We start from the raw sequence: 17,745 nt of genomic DNA, 5'->3' as shown, positions 1-17,745 counted from the left end.
CACAAACCAGAGAAGACAGGAGAAGCTACAAGATGTGTTCCTGTACCCCATGAACACCACAACGCTCAGCGAACACCAGTCACTGGAACACCAAGAACGACGTCGAGGACTACTACACCACTCCCTCACACAACGACTGACACACGTGACGCACCGTCCGGTTTCAAGAAAGAAGTAGTTACAAGAGCTGGAAGGAGTGTGAAATTTAATCTGCGGTATCGTCAACATTAAAGGGGGAGGCATGTAGTAACCTATTTCTGACAATCAATCCTTACAAGTGTACAGTACTTCATAAACATTCCGTGAAGAGCTAATTTACCTGCAGTGATATAGTTATTCTTTGACTTAGCTTTTGTTAGTTATTCCGTGCTGTTCATGTCTACACAATTCATTCATGTGTGTAGTGTTAAGTTCTTGCTAAATAAATGTGGGAATAAAGGAATTGTTTTCTCCAACACCCACACATTAATTGAATTCTACACAATGCCAGTGAACAGGAGCAAATTGTTAATAATCAAAATAACTTTTTCAGTTTTCAAAATTTATCAATATGTATAATTTACTGATCAGATGTCTGATGAAAAACGTATTCTCTGAAAAGCAGGCAAATCAGTTTTACTCAGAGAGAAGCCCGTATTCGTTTTCTATTTCAGATAGTTCAAATGGCTCTGAGCACTATGGGACTCAACTGCTGTGGTCATCAGTCCCCTAGAACTTAGAACTACTTAAACCTAACTAACCTAAGGACATCACACACATCCATGCCCGAGGTAGGATTCGAGCCTGCGACCGTACCAGTCGCACGGTTCCGGACTGCGCGCCTAGAACCGCGAGACCACCGCGGCCAGATAGTGACTCTTATAATTGCCAATAGGTAACTAACTGTAATGCAGTAGTTTATCGAATGTTTATTAACAGTTACATGCTTTTAGCAATTACTTTTAGTAATATTTGTACACAAAGTATATTATGGTGGAATAAAAGAAAGCAACCAACACATGCTAATCTATTGATATAACCTCGTGTGTGATATCCATCTTTAGCAGATACAGAACTTTTATGAAGTGACTATCTTTTACAGTTTCAGATATAGTGTTGAATTATATCCCGCGCATTGTTTTGGCCCTGCGACTGTCTCATTTACTTTACGATAAAATGTGAGGCATCACTCTTGATCTTATATGACTCATGGACGTTCCAAATAAATGTCAGTCTTAGTTTCATGGTTCCTCCCTATTGTTCCTATTATTTGAGGGCATTTGCATTGAGCTGCCCATCACAGTTTAGGATGTTAATTACTGTTTTGTATGAATCCATGTTTTGTTATTGAAACTAAGAAAATGTGCCACATACAGTTTCTGTTTTCTTTTGGTCTTCACATTGTATGTACATATTCACATGTTAGAGTCATTCTTTTGCTGTCCCCTTTAGCTTATTATAGAGTACCTATTAACGTTTTTGGTGTTGTTTGTGGGCTGTCTTATCCAGGTCTGGTATAGTATAATTCCTTAGAAGTATGATATGTTTCATCCTGAAATATCCCTCTAATTTTTTGGGTCAGTTTGTGTCTAGGAGTAAGATCTATTTAAACGCCACTGGCCTAGAGGCTACATGTGACTAATTCACTCCACTCAGCTTTGAAGTGGCGAAATTCATCCACATCTTTCATAATATTCTTCTTTATATTGTTGTCGGAATAACATCAAAACAGTACCTTTCATTAAACAAGTTCCAAAACTAAATCACATGAATCGAATATAAAATGAAATTCCAGAAGTTTTTTAAACAAGAACAATATAATTCATCAAAGACAAATCATTACGTAATACATTTTGCTGTAGCAGTCCAACAACAAGTAAAATATAAATCACAGCAGTTAATATTTTTAATCGCAACATAACTCTACTTTTGTGTTTAAGTATCCAAAACATTTACACTTACAAGACATAGCTAATCAGACAATTATAGAATTGCTTCACTAAGCTGTGGAAATAATGACATGATATAGATGTGGGTTGTCTGTCGTTCAGTTTAGAAGTGTAAGAAGAATTTTCTTCAGTTCGCTGGAATTAAATTTTGGTTATGCAATACTTCGTTCTTTGGAGAAAAGAATTATTTGATGTGAATTATTGATACAATAGACTGAATGTTTGCAATGTTCGTATCTAATATGAACCTCTACTATCATGTATATATATTGTATGTTCACAAATGCATGGCTCATATTCGTGACATACAGTGTAAGCCAATATGCTGCATTCACTATTCAGGGATGGAGAGGCAGTGTAAGGGATTATAACACTAAAAGTATATAAACTTAACAAGATTAATTGTTATCATAAAACTTTGAACATAGCTGCTAAGGTTCAGTTACAGTATCAGAATTATATTAGAACAAATAAGCCTTCGGTCACAAATATTGAGTCAACATTGACCAGGTTTCGATGCTACTATGAGCGTCGTCTTCAGAATTAAACTAACTGTTCTAAAACGTAATAGGTATATAATACATTAATAAACTAAAGCGTGTACTGACTGGAAAGAGATGCAGTACTTACAAGTCACATTCTGGAATGGTAAAAGTATAATTCCTGAATCCCTTCGAGCATATGTTTACACAGCCAGGTTTGTGTAATATGATTAAATACACTTGATCAGCTATTATAACTAAAACTGTCTCATTATGAATGTAGAAAATAGTTTCCACAACAGAATTTGCATCTCCTCCACTTATTTATATTAATTTACGATGGATTATCAGTCTGTTAGTTTTATACTGGCGCTTCTTTCTCCATGTCTAGTGACATTATGAGTTGTAGTGTTCTGGGGCTGAGGATGCTGCATCGCATTGATTCTGGAGTTGCACAGTACTATGAAAATACACCATACAAAAATGCTAAACTTCACATACGACCTATTTCATCACTGGATAATGAATGCTTGAAAATCAGCACAACACTGTAAATGATGCCAAAATATCTTCTTACATACAACACAAGCGTTATTGTGCAAACCCACAATCAATGAGATGCAGCGGTACGATTCACACACCACACAATCAATAAAACGCCACTGGATGATATTTCCTCATTTTTCCCCTGTCTCTTGCTTCCATTCAGGTTGTGAGATTACAGTGGACTTAAATTGGAAATTATAGCATACAAAAGGGCTAGATTGAAACTCACAGTAACGATGACACACAGAGTTGCAGACAGGCGCAATGGGAAGACTGTTACACTAAGCTTTCGGCCAAAGCCTTCTTCAGAAAAGAAAGGAATATACACATTCACACAAGCAATCACACCTCATGCACACATGACCACTATCTCCAGCCGCTCTGATCAGACTACAACTACTACACTGAACGAAAGCACGGAAGGGGGAGGGGTAGCAGAGTACAGGTGGAGGGAGAGAAGAGTGCAGTTGGTGGAGCAGGCACGGGGTCAGGAGGGTCTGCGGGAGGGGAGGGTGACATAGGGAGCGGAAAAGGAGAGGAGCAGACAGAGGAAAAGACTGGTAGTTGCATTGGAAGAAAGTGGCACACAGTCGTGACAGGGAGGAGGTGGTAGGACAGAGAGGGTGGAAACTACAGAAGGTTATTATAGATTGGGGCCGGGTTAGTTTCGTGAGAATGAGTTTTAGGGATAATACCCATCATCGCGTTTAAAAAAACCCTGGTGGTGGAGGGGTACACCAATGTGGCCCGCGTTCTGAAGCAGCCATTGTAAAGAAGCCTGTTACGTTCAGCAGCATATGGTGCCACAGAGTGGTCCACTTCGTTGTTTTCCACAGTTCGGCGGTGAACATTCATACTGTGGCAGGGGACTGTGATTTGGAGTGCCACTTCCATATCCCATTGGAAGCCCAAGGAGCAAGACTTGCATGATGCATCAACCCAGCACATGCTATTCCAGGCCACCTGTGAAATCAGCCATGTCGCGTGCAAGCTTCGTTGTAATCATTGGCAGGATTTATGTCGGCGTGGGTACCACCCAGCTTCCCCCAGAGGTGTGATCATCACCGACTGCAACGCTTCCTGTGTAATGTGATTGGTGAGAGACTACAGTGAAATTATTGTCTATGAATAAAAGTGCCATTTCTGTTCGTCTCACGCCGTATTTCTCCCAGTTATCTTCTAGTGAGTACGATAACTGAAGAAAACTTCACAAGCCAAGATCGTAAAAAAGTACTTTGTTGGATTACCAGTTTAGACAGTTCTATGCTGTCATCAAAGGATCTTATCCTTTAAAATTTTTACAATATTTGTCCTTATGTGCTGCTATCGAAAATGGACAATATGTTGTAAAAATTTCAAACCAGAAGACGCGATGATTACTATCGAAACGTGTCATCCTAAAGAACGCTTTTTTTACGCTCTTGGTTTGTGAAATTTTCTTCAGTTTTCATACTCTGCAATTCACCCCAAGACTGGCAATATCAGGAATATATTCTGTATAATACTGTAGCAGTTCTTTCTATGTACGGTCCAGCTTTCATTGAGCTATGTTAACTGGCAGTGACAACGCGAAAGTTACTTGCGTCCGTTAAGTTTTGCACTACTAAATGTAGGAAGGGAATTTCTACTTGACAGGTCAAACAGAGGCAACGACTGTTTCGACATTAATTATGACAGTAGCTGGAGTGTGAATTCTATAGCTGTTCATAAAGTGTAACGTTCTGTCGGCATCAGGCTCACAATCGAAAGGGCACAATGTTGGATTAGATCACATTTGCGACGGATATCGACAGCATTTTGGTTAAGCAATTATAGTGAGGTCACTACGAGAATCTTAAATCCTGAGGGATGGATGAAGCAGCTGATTCCAGCTAGTACTGCCTACAGATCAACGGTGACCTGAATTTGTGAGACTAATTCAGAACAGATGTGGATAACGCCATGTTCATTAGTGTCACTGCAGAGAATATTATTTTCCTAGAAACCGTAAGATCCTTAGCAGTCAAACTCCCAAAATCTGAGCAGTCTCCAGCTAGCGTACGTGTCAGTGTGTTCCAGCGGCCGTCGCTCTCAGCTGGTGACGGACGGGATGCGATGTGCTGCTGGCAGTGCAGGCGCGCCATCAGTCGACGTCGAGCTTCCTGAGCAGAGAGAACCCTGGCTGTCTGCGAGGCCGCCTGCTCTCGTCCGACACCATCTCGTCCTGGCGGACCAGCCAGTCCCTGATGCCGGCCATTGTCGCCAGACTCAGCTCTGTAACAATGCGGCAGGCGGTGGCTTAGCATCCGAACACCGGCTGAGTCCTGAGCAGCGTTTCAGCGTAACAAAATTCCTGGACAACTATGAGGTATTCCGACATACGTAGGTTACCTGCGAATCAACATTTCATCGCAAACAGGCTCAGAGACATAACTGCAGTGGAAAATTAAGTTTAAATTTATTAAAGAAAATGTTAGTCGGTTTTTGTACGACTGCCAGGCAGGGAAGTTGAGGTTAAGGTTTTAGTAGTAGGAGAACTCTGGAACTGTTTGATGAAGAGGCCGCTGAGATCATTAACAACTGCGAGAGCTGTTTGTCCCTCCACACTGGCGTTCAACGCCGCTACAGGCTGACTATGAAATAGCAGGACGTTGGTCCTACCATATCTTGGGGTCTGACTGCAGAATATATAATGTTGTTGTTGTGGTATTCAGTCCTGAGACTAGTTTGATGCAGCTTTCCATGCTACCCTATCCTGTGCAAGCTTCTTCCTCTCCCAGTACTTACTGCATCCTACATCCTTCTGAATCTGCTTAGTGTATTCATCTCTAGGTCTCCCTCTACGATTTTTACCCTACACGCTGCACTCCAATACTAAATTTGTGATCCCTTGATGCCTCAGAACATGTCCTACCAACTGGCCACAAACTCCTTGTCTCCCCAATACTACTCAGTACATCCTCATTAGTTACGTGATCTACCCATCTAATCTTCAGCATTCTTCTGAAGCACCACATTTCTAAAGTTTCTATTCTCTTCTTGTCCAAACTATTTATCATCCATGTTTCACTTCGATGCATGGATACACTCCATACAAATACTTTCAGAAACGACTTCCTGACACTTACATCTATACTCGATGTTAACAAATTTCTCTTCTTCAGAAACGCTTCTCTTGCCATTGCCAGTGTACATTTTATATCCTCTCTACTTCGACTATCATCAGTTATTTTTCTCCCAAAATAGCACAACTACTACTTTCAGTGTCTCATTTCCTAATCTAATTCCCTCAGCATCACCCGATTCAATTCGACTACATTCCGTTATCCTCGTTTTGCTTTTGTTGATGTTCATCTTATATCCTCCTTTCAAGACACTGTCCATTCCGTTCAACTGCTCTTCCAAGTCCTTTGCTCTCTCTGACAGAATTACAATGTCATCGGCGAACCTCAATGTTTTTATTTCTTCTCCATGAATTTTAATACCTACTCCGAATTCTTCGTTTGTTTCCTTTACTGCTTGATCAATATACAGATTGAATAACATCGGGGAGAGGCTACAAACCTATCTCAGTCCCTTCCCAACCACTGCTTCCCTTTCATGTCCCTCGACTCTTGTAACTGACATCTGGTTTCAGTACAAATTGTAAATAGCCTTACGCTCCCTGTATTTGACCCCTGCCACCTTCAGAATTTGAAAGAGAGTATTCCAGTTAACATTGTCAAAAGCTTTTATGTGCATATAGCAAAAGATCGAAAGGAAACAGAGTAGCCAGATTACAATCATTAAATTCGATATTTGATAATTTTTTTTCAAAGTGTGAACTTTTCTTTGATCTAAAACTGCTTGCGATTCTCAAACTGGAAGAACTCTTCTTCTTTAAGTTTCAGTCCATATCTAGCAAAATATCTTAAATATTATATTCTATGATTAAGGGTATATGCCGTTAGCATTACAGTTTGTTTCTACACTAATTAATTGAAATGGATGAATTTAGTAAATTTCAGTCATAACATGTGGTATTAAGTCCTAATTGAACATGAGATATGATAAGATCATAGTATACTTAATAGAGAGACACATGTGGATTGTTTAATTATTAGAAACTACCTTAAAGTAGCATGTTTGTGCAATTTTTAGAAAGTTACCAATGTTAATTCACCTTTACATAGCAAACGAATTTCCTTTGTCTTTGCCTTTATACAGTTCCACAAATACGGTAAGTAGTACAGTTTTTGTCGCATATGATATCGCACTAATATCAGACATTACGAGTATTTATTATTGCCGCCAAAATCGATTGTTACTAAGCATCAGGCAATTGCAGATAGTACTTTACAGTGTTTGCGTGTGCCTGTGTGTATGCATACGGCACATTATGTCTCATATTACTCGGCGTACCATTAAAAACACGAAATGAACAACAGATCTCAATACACAGAATTTAAAGAATGTATTGAGTTCTACTGTCCAAATAGAATGTTAGCCCACCAGATGTGGCTGTCCATACGTAGGTTTTTTTAGAATAGACAAACCCCTTTACACTTATTATAATTTATTTGTTGAGGGTTAATATTATCTCATTAATTGCGCAGAGTAGCATTTGCCATAGCAGACCGGAGAATGAAAATAAAGATATAATATTACTTAACTGCAGAAGTGTCCATGGATAGATCCCAGAATTAATCTCGCCTGTAAACTGTATTACTGAACACAATGTGTTACGAACAGAAAACTAGCTAAAACTAGATATGAATACTACACAATTTTAAATTCCGCTTAGAACATTTGATGCAAGTATCAACGACGTTAGAGATGTGCTTATAGCCGTAAATTATACCGAATGTGTAGACGTGTTAATGATTAATCCAGTATGATTATTAGACGTTTTTATAGGGCTTCTTCCTCATAAGCTGAAAATGTGGAACATTTCAGAAAATTTCTGAAGAAAGAAGAACGCGAATGTCATGCTCTTGTAAAGAGCTACTATAATAATTCATTTGTTTCAAGACTCTGTATATCGTTCAAAGTATTACGTTTACATATAGGATCGAAGCGTGAATTGAGCAGTAAACTCACCAAGTTTCCATTTTATACTTACAAAATATTTGATGAGTACCCCTCTGGTCACACGCCACACCTCCAAACGGTAGCCAAATTCATTCCATAGATTATGTAGCAATACATTGTCAATGGTCAACACAGCGGCATTGATGCTTTCTCTGAGCTGCACTAGTTTCTAGGCAGTAACGGGAGGCGTGATGTTCGTAAACACGATCCTTAATACACCCCAATGGAAAAAGGCCTAAGGAGGAAGGTCACACGATTTGGGTAAGGGGGGGGGGGGGGGGGGAAGAGAACAGAGGCACTTCATCTTCACCATTAAATGTTTTCGCAGTTGCTGAATGGAATGTCGACAGGAAAATTCGTGCCGGCTTGGGACTCGAACTCAGATTTCCCATTTGTCGCTATCGGTCGCCTTACTGTATGGCTACCAGAGCACGGCTCGAGGACAAATCTAAACTTTTATTTGTCGTCAAGGACGTGTCTACAACCTGTACTCATCATGTATATTCCTGTATAGGTGAAACATTTTACTTGAAAGTCGCTTGCCCGGTACCGGCAGATAAATAAGATATTGCGTTGCCTGCATATTCTGAATGACGATGCGTAGTTTGCTTCGGACTTGGATGCAAGTGGATGTTACGTCTTGGAAGGTAAGACTTCCGGAGTCAGTAGTCTTTTGTGGGAACAACAACAAGAACTGTAACATACCAAGGTAAGCCGTACCTGTAACAGTCTTTTCACAAAGGAAAAAAGCATCCACACAGCTTCGGCGAATTTCGCCCATTTGCCGCAGTTTCACGAGGATTCTAAGTGCCACACAAATTCTCGCACTGTGGTGATTAACCTTTCCAGATACAGGGAAAGCTACTTAGTCGCTGAAAATCAGGTCGGAGGTGGAATGTTCATCCTGCAGTGTAACGAAAAACTGAAGGCGCTGGTCGTAATATTCCGGTTTTAACTGTTGGAAGAGCTACAAACACTACGGTCTGAAATGTAATCGCTGTCGCAAGTTCTTTCTGACAGTTTCTGCAATGTTTCAGGTTCACAGCTTGCCCTGGCAAGCCGCTCAATTGTCGATATCAACTCAGAGTCCTCTGTTTACATGGTGGTTATTTTCCTTAATTCCTTCTGAATTCCCGCAGTCATGTTGTAAAAACACACAAGCTCTTTCCTTGTTTAAAAACCATTTTGTAAAAGCACTACACTCGTAACGTCCACTGAGGGGAGGGAGGGCATGTCACGACTCTGTTTATGTATCAATCACATTTACATATCTAATAATTCGGGAAATAAAGAACTTTGAAAACGAATGACTCGTTTATGGTAGCTCTGTATTAATACAGAGCTCACAAATACACTGAAGCGCCAAAGAAACTGATATAGGTATGAGTATTTCAAATACAGAGATATGTAGACAGGCAAAATACGGCGCTATGGTTGACAACGGCTATGAAAGACAACAGGTGTCTAGCGAAGTTGTTAGATCGTTTAATGCTGCTACAATGGCAGGTTATCACGGTTTAAGTGAGTTTGTTACGTGTTGTTATAGTCGCAAACGAGCGAATTTTTCGAAGAAGCGATGAAGTGGGGTCTTTCCCGTACGACCATTTCACGAGTTTACCCTGAACACTAGTGGAAAGGAGAAAAGAGAAACAATTGCATCAATATCAAGAGCTCAGCTGGAAACCCAGTCTAAGCAAAGAAGAGAAAGCAGAAAGGTGGAAGGAGTATATATAGGGTCCATACAAGGGCGATGTTCTTGAGGAGAATATTATGGAAATGGAAGAGAATGTAGACAAAGATAAAATAGGAGATATGATACTGCGTGAGGAGTCTGACAGGTCACTGAAAGACCTGAGTCGAAACAAGGCCCCGGGAGTAGACATCATCCCATTACAACTACTGACAGCCTTGGGACAGCCAGACCTAACAAAACTCTAACATCTAGTGAGCACGATATTGAGACATGTGAGACAGGCGAAATACCCTCAGACTTCAAGATGAATATATTAATTCCAATCTCAAAGAAAGCGGGTGTTGACAGACGTGAAAATTACCGAACCATCAGTTTAATAAGCCAAGTCTGCAAAATACTAACACGAATTCTTTACAGACGATTGGAAAAACTGGTAGAAGCCGATCTCGGGGAAGATCAATTTGGATTCCGTAGAAATGTTGAATCACGTGAGGCAATACTGACCCAACGACTTATCTTACAAAATAGAGTAGGGAAAGGCAAAGCTAGGTTTCTAGAGAAAGCTTTTGACAATGTTGACTGGAATACTCTCTTTCAAATTCTGAAGGTAGCAGGGGTAAAATACAGGGAGCGAAAGGTTATTTACGATCTGTACAGAAAGCAGATGGCAGTTATAAGAGTCGAGGGGCATGAAAGGGAAGCAGTGGTTGGGAAGGGAGTTATTCAGTCTGTATATTGAGCAAGCAGTAAAGGAAACAAAAGAAAACTTCGGAGTAGGAATGAAAATCCATGGAGTAGAAATAAAAACTTTGACGTTCGCCGATGACATTGTAATTCTGTCAGAGACAGCAAAGGACCTGGAAGAGCAACTGAACGGAATTTAGGATATAAGATAAACATCAACAAAAGCAAAACGTGGATAATGGAATGTAGTCGAATTAAATCGGGTGATGCTGCGGAAATTAGGTTAGGGAAAGAGATGCTTAAAGTAGTAAATGAGTTTTACTATTTGAGGAGCAAAATTACTGACGAAGGCTGAAATAAAGAGGATATAAAATGTGGACTAGCATTAGCCAGGAAAGCGTTACTGAAGAAGAGAAACATCGAGCATAGATTTAACTGTCAGGAAGTCGTTTCTGAAAGTATTTGTATGGAGTGTACCCATGTATGGAAGTGAACCGTGGACGATAAATAGTTTAGACAAGAAGAGAAGAGAAGCTTTCGAAATGTGGTGCTACAGAAGAATGCTGAAGATTATTTGGGTAGATCACATAACTAATGAGGATGTGTTGAATAGAATTGGAGAGAAGAGAAATTTGTGGCACATGTTGACTAGAGGAAAGGATCGGCAGGTAGGGAATATTCTGAGGCCTCAAGGGATCATCAATTTGGTATTGAAAGGCAGTGTGGAGGGAGACTAAGAGCTGAATACTCTAAACAGATTCAAAAGGATGTTGGTAGCATTAGGTACTGGGAGATGAAGAAGCTTGCACAGGATAGAGTAGCATGGAGAGCTGTTTCAGACCAGTCTCGGGACTGAAGACCACAACAACAACAACAACCCTGAATATGAGGAATCCGGTAAAATATCAAATCTTCGACATCACTGTGACCGGACAGAGATCTCGCAAGAACTGGACCAATGACGAGTGAAGACAGTCGTTCAACATGGCAAAAGTGCAACCTTTCCGCAAATTGCTGCAGATTTCAGTGCTGAGCCATCAACAAGTGTCAGCGTGCGAACTAATGAACAAAACAGCATCGATGTGGGTTCTCGGAACTCGTGTAATCATGACGACTGCACGACATAAAGATTTACGCCTCGCCTGGGCCCGTCTACACCGACATTGGACAGCTTATGACTGGAAATATGTTGCCTGGTCGGACGAGTCTCGTTTCAAATCGTCTCTAATGGACGGACGTGTACGGGAATGGAGGCATCGTCATGAATCCATGGACCTGCATGTCAGCAGGGGACTGTCCAAGCTGGTGGATGCTCTGTAATGTTGTGGGGGATGTGCAGTGCGACCCATATATCTTTGAAGTCATATGGGCCCCCTAGTATATCTAGATACGACTCTGACATGTGACACACACGTAAGCATCCTGTCTGATCATCTGCATTCATCCATTCATGTCGATTGTGCAATTCGACTGACTTGGGCAATTCCAGCACGACTATGAGACATACCACACGAGAAAGGATTGCTGCAGAGTGGGTCCAGGAACAATCTTCTGAAATTAAGCACTTACGTTGGCCACTAAACTCCCCAGACATGAACATTATTGAGCGTATCTGGGATGCCTTGTAACCTGCTGCTCAAAACAGATCTCCACCTCTCGTACTCTTGCTGAATTATGGACAGCCCTGCAGGATTCATGGAACCACAGGCACATAGACACAGGCAACAGAGCATGCACAATGTCGGCACTAGTACAGTGTATATCCACCTTTCGCAGCAATGCAGGCTGCTATTCTCCTATGGAGACGATCGTAGAGATGCTGGATGTTGTCCTGTGGAACGGCTTGCAATGCCATTTCCACCTGGCGCCTCAGTTGGACCAGCGTTCGTGCTGGACGTGCGGACCGCGTGAGACGACCCTTCATCCAGTCCCAAACATGCTCAATGGGGGACAGTTCCGGAGTTCTTGCTGGCCAGGGTAGTTGACTTAACCTTCTAGAGCACGTTGGGTGGCACGGGATACATGCGGTCGTGCATTGTCCTGTTGGAACAGCAAGTTCCCTTGCCGGTGTAGGAATGGTAGAACGATGGGTTCGATGACGGTTTGGATGAACCGTGCACTATTCAGTGTCCCCTCGACGATCACCAGAGGTGTACGGCCAGTGTAGGAGATCGCTCCCCACCCCCTGATGCCGGGTGTTGGCCCTGTGTGCCTCGGTCGTATGCAGTCCTGATTGTGGCGCTCACCTGCACGGCGCCAAACACGCATACGACATCATTGGCACCAAGGCAGAAGCGACTCTCATCGCTGAAGACGACACGTCTCCATTCGTCCCTCCATTCACGCCTGTCGCGACACCACTGGATGCGGGCTGCACTATGTTGGGGCGTGAGCAGAAGACGGCCTAACGGTGTGTCCCTAATTTGCTGGGAAATGGCGGTTCGGTCCCCTAAGGCACTGCGTAGAATCCTACGGTCTTGGCGTGCATCCGTGCGTCGCTGCGGTCCGGTCCCAGGTCGACGGGCACGTGCACCTTCCGCCGACCACTGGCGACAACAGCGATGTACTGTGGAGACCTCACGTCCCACGTGTTGAGCAATTCGGCGGTACGTCCACCCGGCCTCCCGCATGCCCACTATACGCCCTCGCTCGAAGTCCGTCAACTGCACATACGGTTCACGTCCACGCTGTCGCGGCCTGCTACCAGTGTTAAAGACTGCGATGGAGCTCCGTATACCACGGCAAACTGGCTGACACTGACGGCGGCGGTGCACAAATGCTGCGCAGCTAGCGCCAGTCGACGGCCAACACCGCGGTTCCTGGTGTGTCCGCTGTGCCGTGCGTGTGATCATTGCTTGTACAGCCCTCTCGCTGTGTCCGGAGCAAGTATGGTGGGTCTGACAGACCGGTGTCAATGTGTTCTGTTTTCCATTTCCAGTAGTGTATATTAAGCGGAAGAAATTGCTCTACGATCCACATACAAACGCTGGCTGTGCGAAAGATCCGTACCAAAAGACTGGAAAGTTGCAAGTGCATACCAGTACTCAATTACAGATGTAGGAATGGTACGACCAATTACAGATCCATATCACTGACATCTATTTTCAGCAGGATTTTGTTACACATATTGTTTTCTAACATTGTGAATTACCTCGAGGGAAACGATTTAATGACACGCACGGCCATCAAGGTTAGGAATAAATCGTTTTTGTGGAACACAACACAACATTCTGACGAAATAATGAGTGCTGTTGACAGGGGATCTCAAATTCATTCTATAATTCTAAATTTCAAAAGGTTTTTGATAATATCCCTTGAAAGCGACTTCTAATCAAACTGCGAACCTGTGGAATATCGTCTCAGTTATGCCACTGCATTCGGGGTTTCTTGTTGGAAAGATCAAAGTTCGTAGTAATTGACGGAAAAGCATCGAGTCAAATGAACTGATATCTGGCGATTCGCAACGAAGTGTTATAGGTCCGCCGGCCGGTGTGGGCATGCGGTTCTAAGCTCTTCAGTTTGGAACCGCGTAACCGGTACGGTCGCACGTTCGAATCCTGCCTCGGGCGTGGATGTGTGTGATGTCCTTGGTTAGTTAGGTTTAAGTAGTTCTATGTTCTAGTGGACTGATGACCTCAGAATTTAAGTCCCACAGTGCTCAGAGCCATTTGAACCATTTTGTTATAGGTCCACTGCTGTTCCTTACGTATAAAAACGGTTTAGGAAACAATCTGAGCAACCCTACATACGTTGTTTGCAGATGATGCTATCATTTACCGTCTAGTAAAGTCATCAGAACATCAAAACCAATTGTGAAATTATTTAGACACGATATCTGCACGTTGCGACTAGTAGCAATTGACCCTAAGTGATTAAAAGTATGAGGTCTTTCACATGAGTACTGAAAGAAATTAGTTAAACTACGCTTCCACGATAAATCACACAAACCCAAAGACTGTCGCTTCAACCAAATACCTATTAAATATATTACGAACAGCTTAAATAGGAAAGATAACACAGATAATGTTGCGAGGAAGGCAAACCAAAGGCTGCGCTTCATTGGCAGAACATTGAGAAAATGCAACAGGGCTACAAAAGGGATTGCCTACACTGCGCTTGTCCGGCCTCTCGTACAGTACTGCTGCGCAGTATGGGATCCTTACCATTTAGGATTGATGAAGGATATGGAAAAAGTACGAAGAAGGGCAGCTCGTTTTGTATTATCACAAAATAAGGGAGAAAGTATAACGTATACTCTACATGAGTTGTGGTGGCGTATTTCTTTGCGAGAAGCTGCACGAAATTTTAGTCGCCAACGTCCTCCTCCGATTTCAGTGTTCTCTTAACCCACGCGCTGCTGCAACGGCGGTGGAACAGCCTGAAAGTAGTTCCATGAACCCTTTGCCGAGCACTTAATGAGTAGTCATGTATACGCAGGTACAGCTGTAACAACAATCTGTAGTTGGCCACCGGATGAATTAAGCTTGATTCGAACACATGCACATGCCTACAACGGGCCTAGATCACTAACATTAATCTGGCGTAAAATTTTGAACACGTTTTGTGCTTGCTTATTATGTTCTTACTAGGTACCGAAAATGTCTTCTCTCGAGATCAAGTACCAACGCGTGGAAGGCAAATCGCTACGTTCGTCCACTAGACTCAAGACTTAGATACCGATGATCATGTTGATGCCAACTGCCACCATTGTGGAAAGCCTTCGGTACACTACCACAGTGTCACCTAATGTGGAGAAAATGAGAGTACAGAACGGTAGATCGACTTTGTGACCAGGCTGAAGAGTTCCCAACACGTGGACCGCAGCAGTTAGTTCTTTGTTCTCGTTGCGGTTTTCAGTCCGAAGACTGGTTCGATGTAGCTTGCCAAGCTATCGTATCCTGTGCAAGCCTCTTTTTCTTCGAATAACTACTGCAAACTACATCCTTTTGAATCTGGTTACTGTATCCATCTCTTAGTATACCTCCACAAATTTAACCTCCAACACTTCTCTCCTATACAAATTGGTGATCTCTCGACGTCTCAGAATGTGTCCTATCGATCCTTTCGTCTGGTCAGGTTGTGCCACAAAATTCTTTTCCCTACAATTCTACTCAGTACCTCTTCATTAGCTACGTGATCGATCCATTTAATCTCCAGCGTTCTTCAGTAGCACCACATTTCATAAGCTTCTATTTCCTTCTTATCTAAATTATTAATAGTCTATCTTTCACTTCCATCCATGGCCACAAACCATATAAATACTTTCAGAAAACACTTCCTGTCACTTAAATCTGTACTCGGTGCCAACAAATTTTTTTTCTTCAGAAATGCTTTCCTTAATATTGCCAGTCTTCATTTTACATCCTCTCTAGTTCGGCCATCATCTGTTATCGTTCCGCGCAAATAGCAAAACTTATCTACCACATTAAGTGTCTCGTTTATAATCTAATTCCCTCAGCATCACATGATCTAATTCTACTACATTCGCATGATCCTTGTTGTGCTTTTGTTGGTGTTCATTTTATATCCTCGTTTCAAGACAATGTCCATTCGTCAAACTGCTCTTCCAAGACCTTTGCTGTCTCTGTCAGAATTACAATGTTTTCGGCAAAGTCGAGGTTTTTATTTCTTCTCCCTGAACCTTAATTCCTATTCCAAACCTTTCTATTGTTTCCTTCACTGCTTGCTCAGTGTACAGGTTGAATGACATGGGTGACAGGCTACATTCTTGTCTCACTCCCTTCTCCACCACTGTTTCCCTTTCATACCCCTCGAATCTTTTAACTGCCTTCATGTTTCTGTGCAAGATGTAAATAGCCTTTCGTTTCCTGTATTTTATCCCTGCCACCTTCATAGTTCCAAAGACAGTGTTCCAGTCAACGTTGTAAAAACCTTTCTCTAAGTCTACAAATGCTATAAACGTAGGTTTGCCTTTCCTTAACCTATTGTCTGAAGTAAGTTGTAGGGTCAGTATCGCTTCACGTGTTTCTACATTTCTCCGGAATCTAAAATGATCTTCGCAGAACTCGACTTCTATTACTTTTGCCATTCTTCTGTAAAGTATAAAGTACTTGTGTTACTATTTTCCAACTATGACTTATTAAACTGATAGGTCGGTAATATTGACACCAGTCAGCACCTGCTTTCCTTGGAGCTCGAATTATTGTATTATTCTTGAAGTCTGAGGTATTTTCCCCGTCTCATACATCTCGAACACCAGATGGAAATGTCATGGCTGGTTCAAACGGAATGTTGTCTACTCCTGGGGCCTTGTTTCGACTTTAGTCTTTTAGTGCTCTGTTGGATCTCGCATCTCATCTTCATCTACGTCCTCTTCCATTTATATAACAATGTATTCAAGTAAATCTCAATTGTATAAATCCTCTGAATATTCCTTCAGCCTTTCAGCTTTCCCTTCTTTGCTTAAGACTGGTTTCCGACGTGAGAAATTAATATTCATATAGCTGCTTCTCCTTTCCACAAAGGCTTCTTTAATTTTCCCATAGGCGGTATCTACCTTTCCCCTATTGAAATATACTTCAAAATCCTTACATGTGTCCTCCAGCCATTCGCGCTTAGCAATTGTGCACTTCCTGTCATCACCATTTTTAGACATTTGCATTCCGTTTCGCCTGCTTCGTTTAATGTATTTTTATATTTTCTCCTTTCATTAGTTTAAGTCAATATATCCTGCAGTAACCAAGGATTTATATTATGTCTAATATTTTTACTTGTCTGTCCTCTGCTGCCTTTACTATTTCTTTTCTTTAAGTTACCGTCTTCTATTGTACTCTTTTCCCCTGTTCTTGTCAATCGTCTGCTAATGTTCCCTCTGAAACTCTCAACAACCTCTTGTTCTTTCAACTTATGCAGGTCCCATCTCCTTAATATGCTACATTTTTACAGTTTCTTTGGTTTTAATCTACAGTTCAGAACCAATAAATTGAGTTCACAGTCCACATCTACAGCTGGAAAAGTCTTACAACTGAAAATCTGGTTCCGAAATCTTTGTCTTAGTATTACATAATCAATCTCAAAATCTTCGTGTATCTCCAGGTCTCTTCCTAGTGCATAACCTTTTTTCATGACTCTTAAACCAACTGTTAGTCATGATTGAACTGTGCTCTGTGCAAAACACTACCAGGCAGTTTCTTCTTTCATTCTTTTCCCCAGTACACGTTCACCTACTGTTTTACTTTCTCTTCCTTTTCGTAATATAGAATTCTAGTCCCCCAACACTATTAAATTTTCGTCTCTCTTAACGATCCAAATAATCTCTTTATCTCATCATACGTTTCTTCCATCTCTTCATCATGTGTAGAGCTAATTGGCATATGAACATGTACTACAGTGGTGGGTATGG

The 17,745-nt window shown here is 41.7% G+C and overlaps 1 protein-coding gene across 1 annotated transcript in view; it reads right to left on the bottom strand.

The window, feature by feature from the left end:
- Nucleotides 1-1,842: 1,842 nt before the first annotated feature.
- LOC126267260 (clavesin-2-like) overlaps nt 1,843-17,745 on the bottom strand; it is a 72,875-nt gene continuing 56,972 nt past the window's right edge. Inside the window, exon 7 of the mRNA XM_049972325.1 lies at nt 1,843-5,209. Coding sequence (XP_049828282.1) covers nt 5,079-5,209 — 131 coding nt within the window. The 3' untranslated portion in view covers nt 1,843-5,078. The remainder of the gene's footprint in view (nt 5,210-17,745) is intronic.

This window comes from Schistocerca gregaria, chromosome 4 (genome assembly GCF_023897955.1).
Source record: "Schistocerca gregaria isolate iqSchGreg1 chromosome 4, iqSchGreg1.2, whole genome shotgun sequence".
NCBI classification, from domain to species: domain Eukaryota; kingdom Metazoa; phylum Arthropoda; class Insecta; order Orthoptera; family Acrididae; genus Schistocerca; species Schistocerca gregaria.
This window is presented reverse-complemented; position numbering and strand designations above follow the sequence as displayed.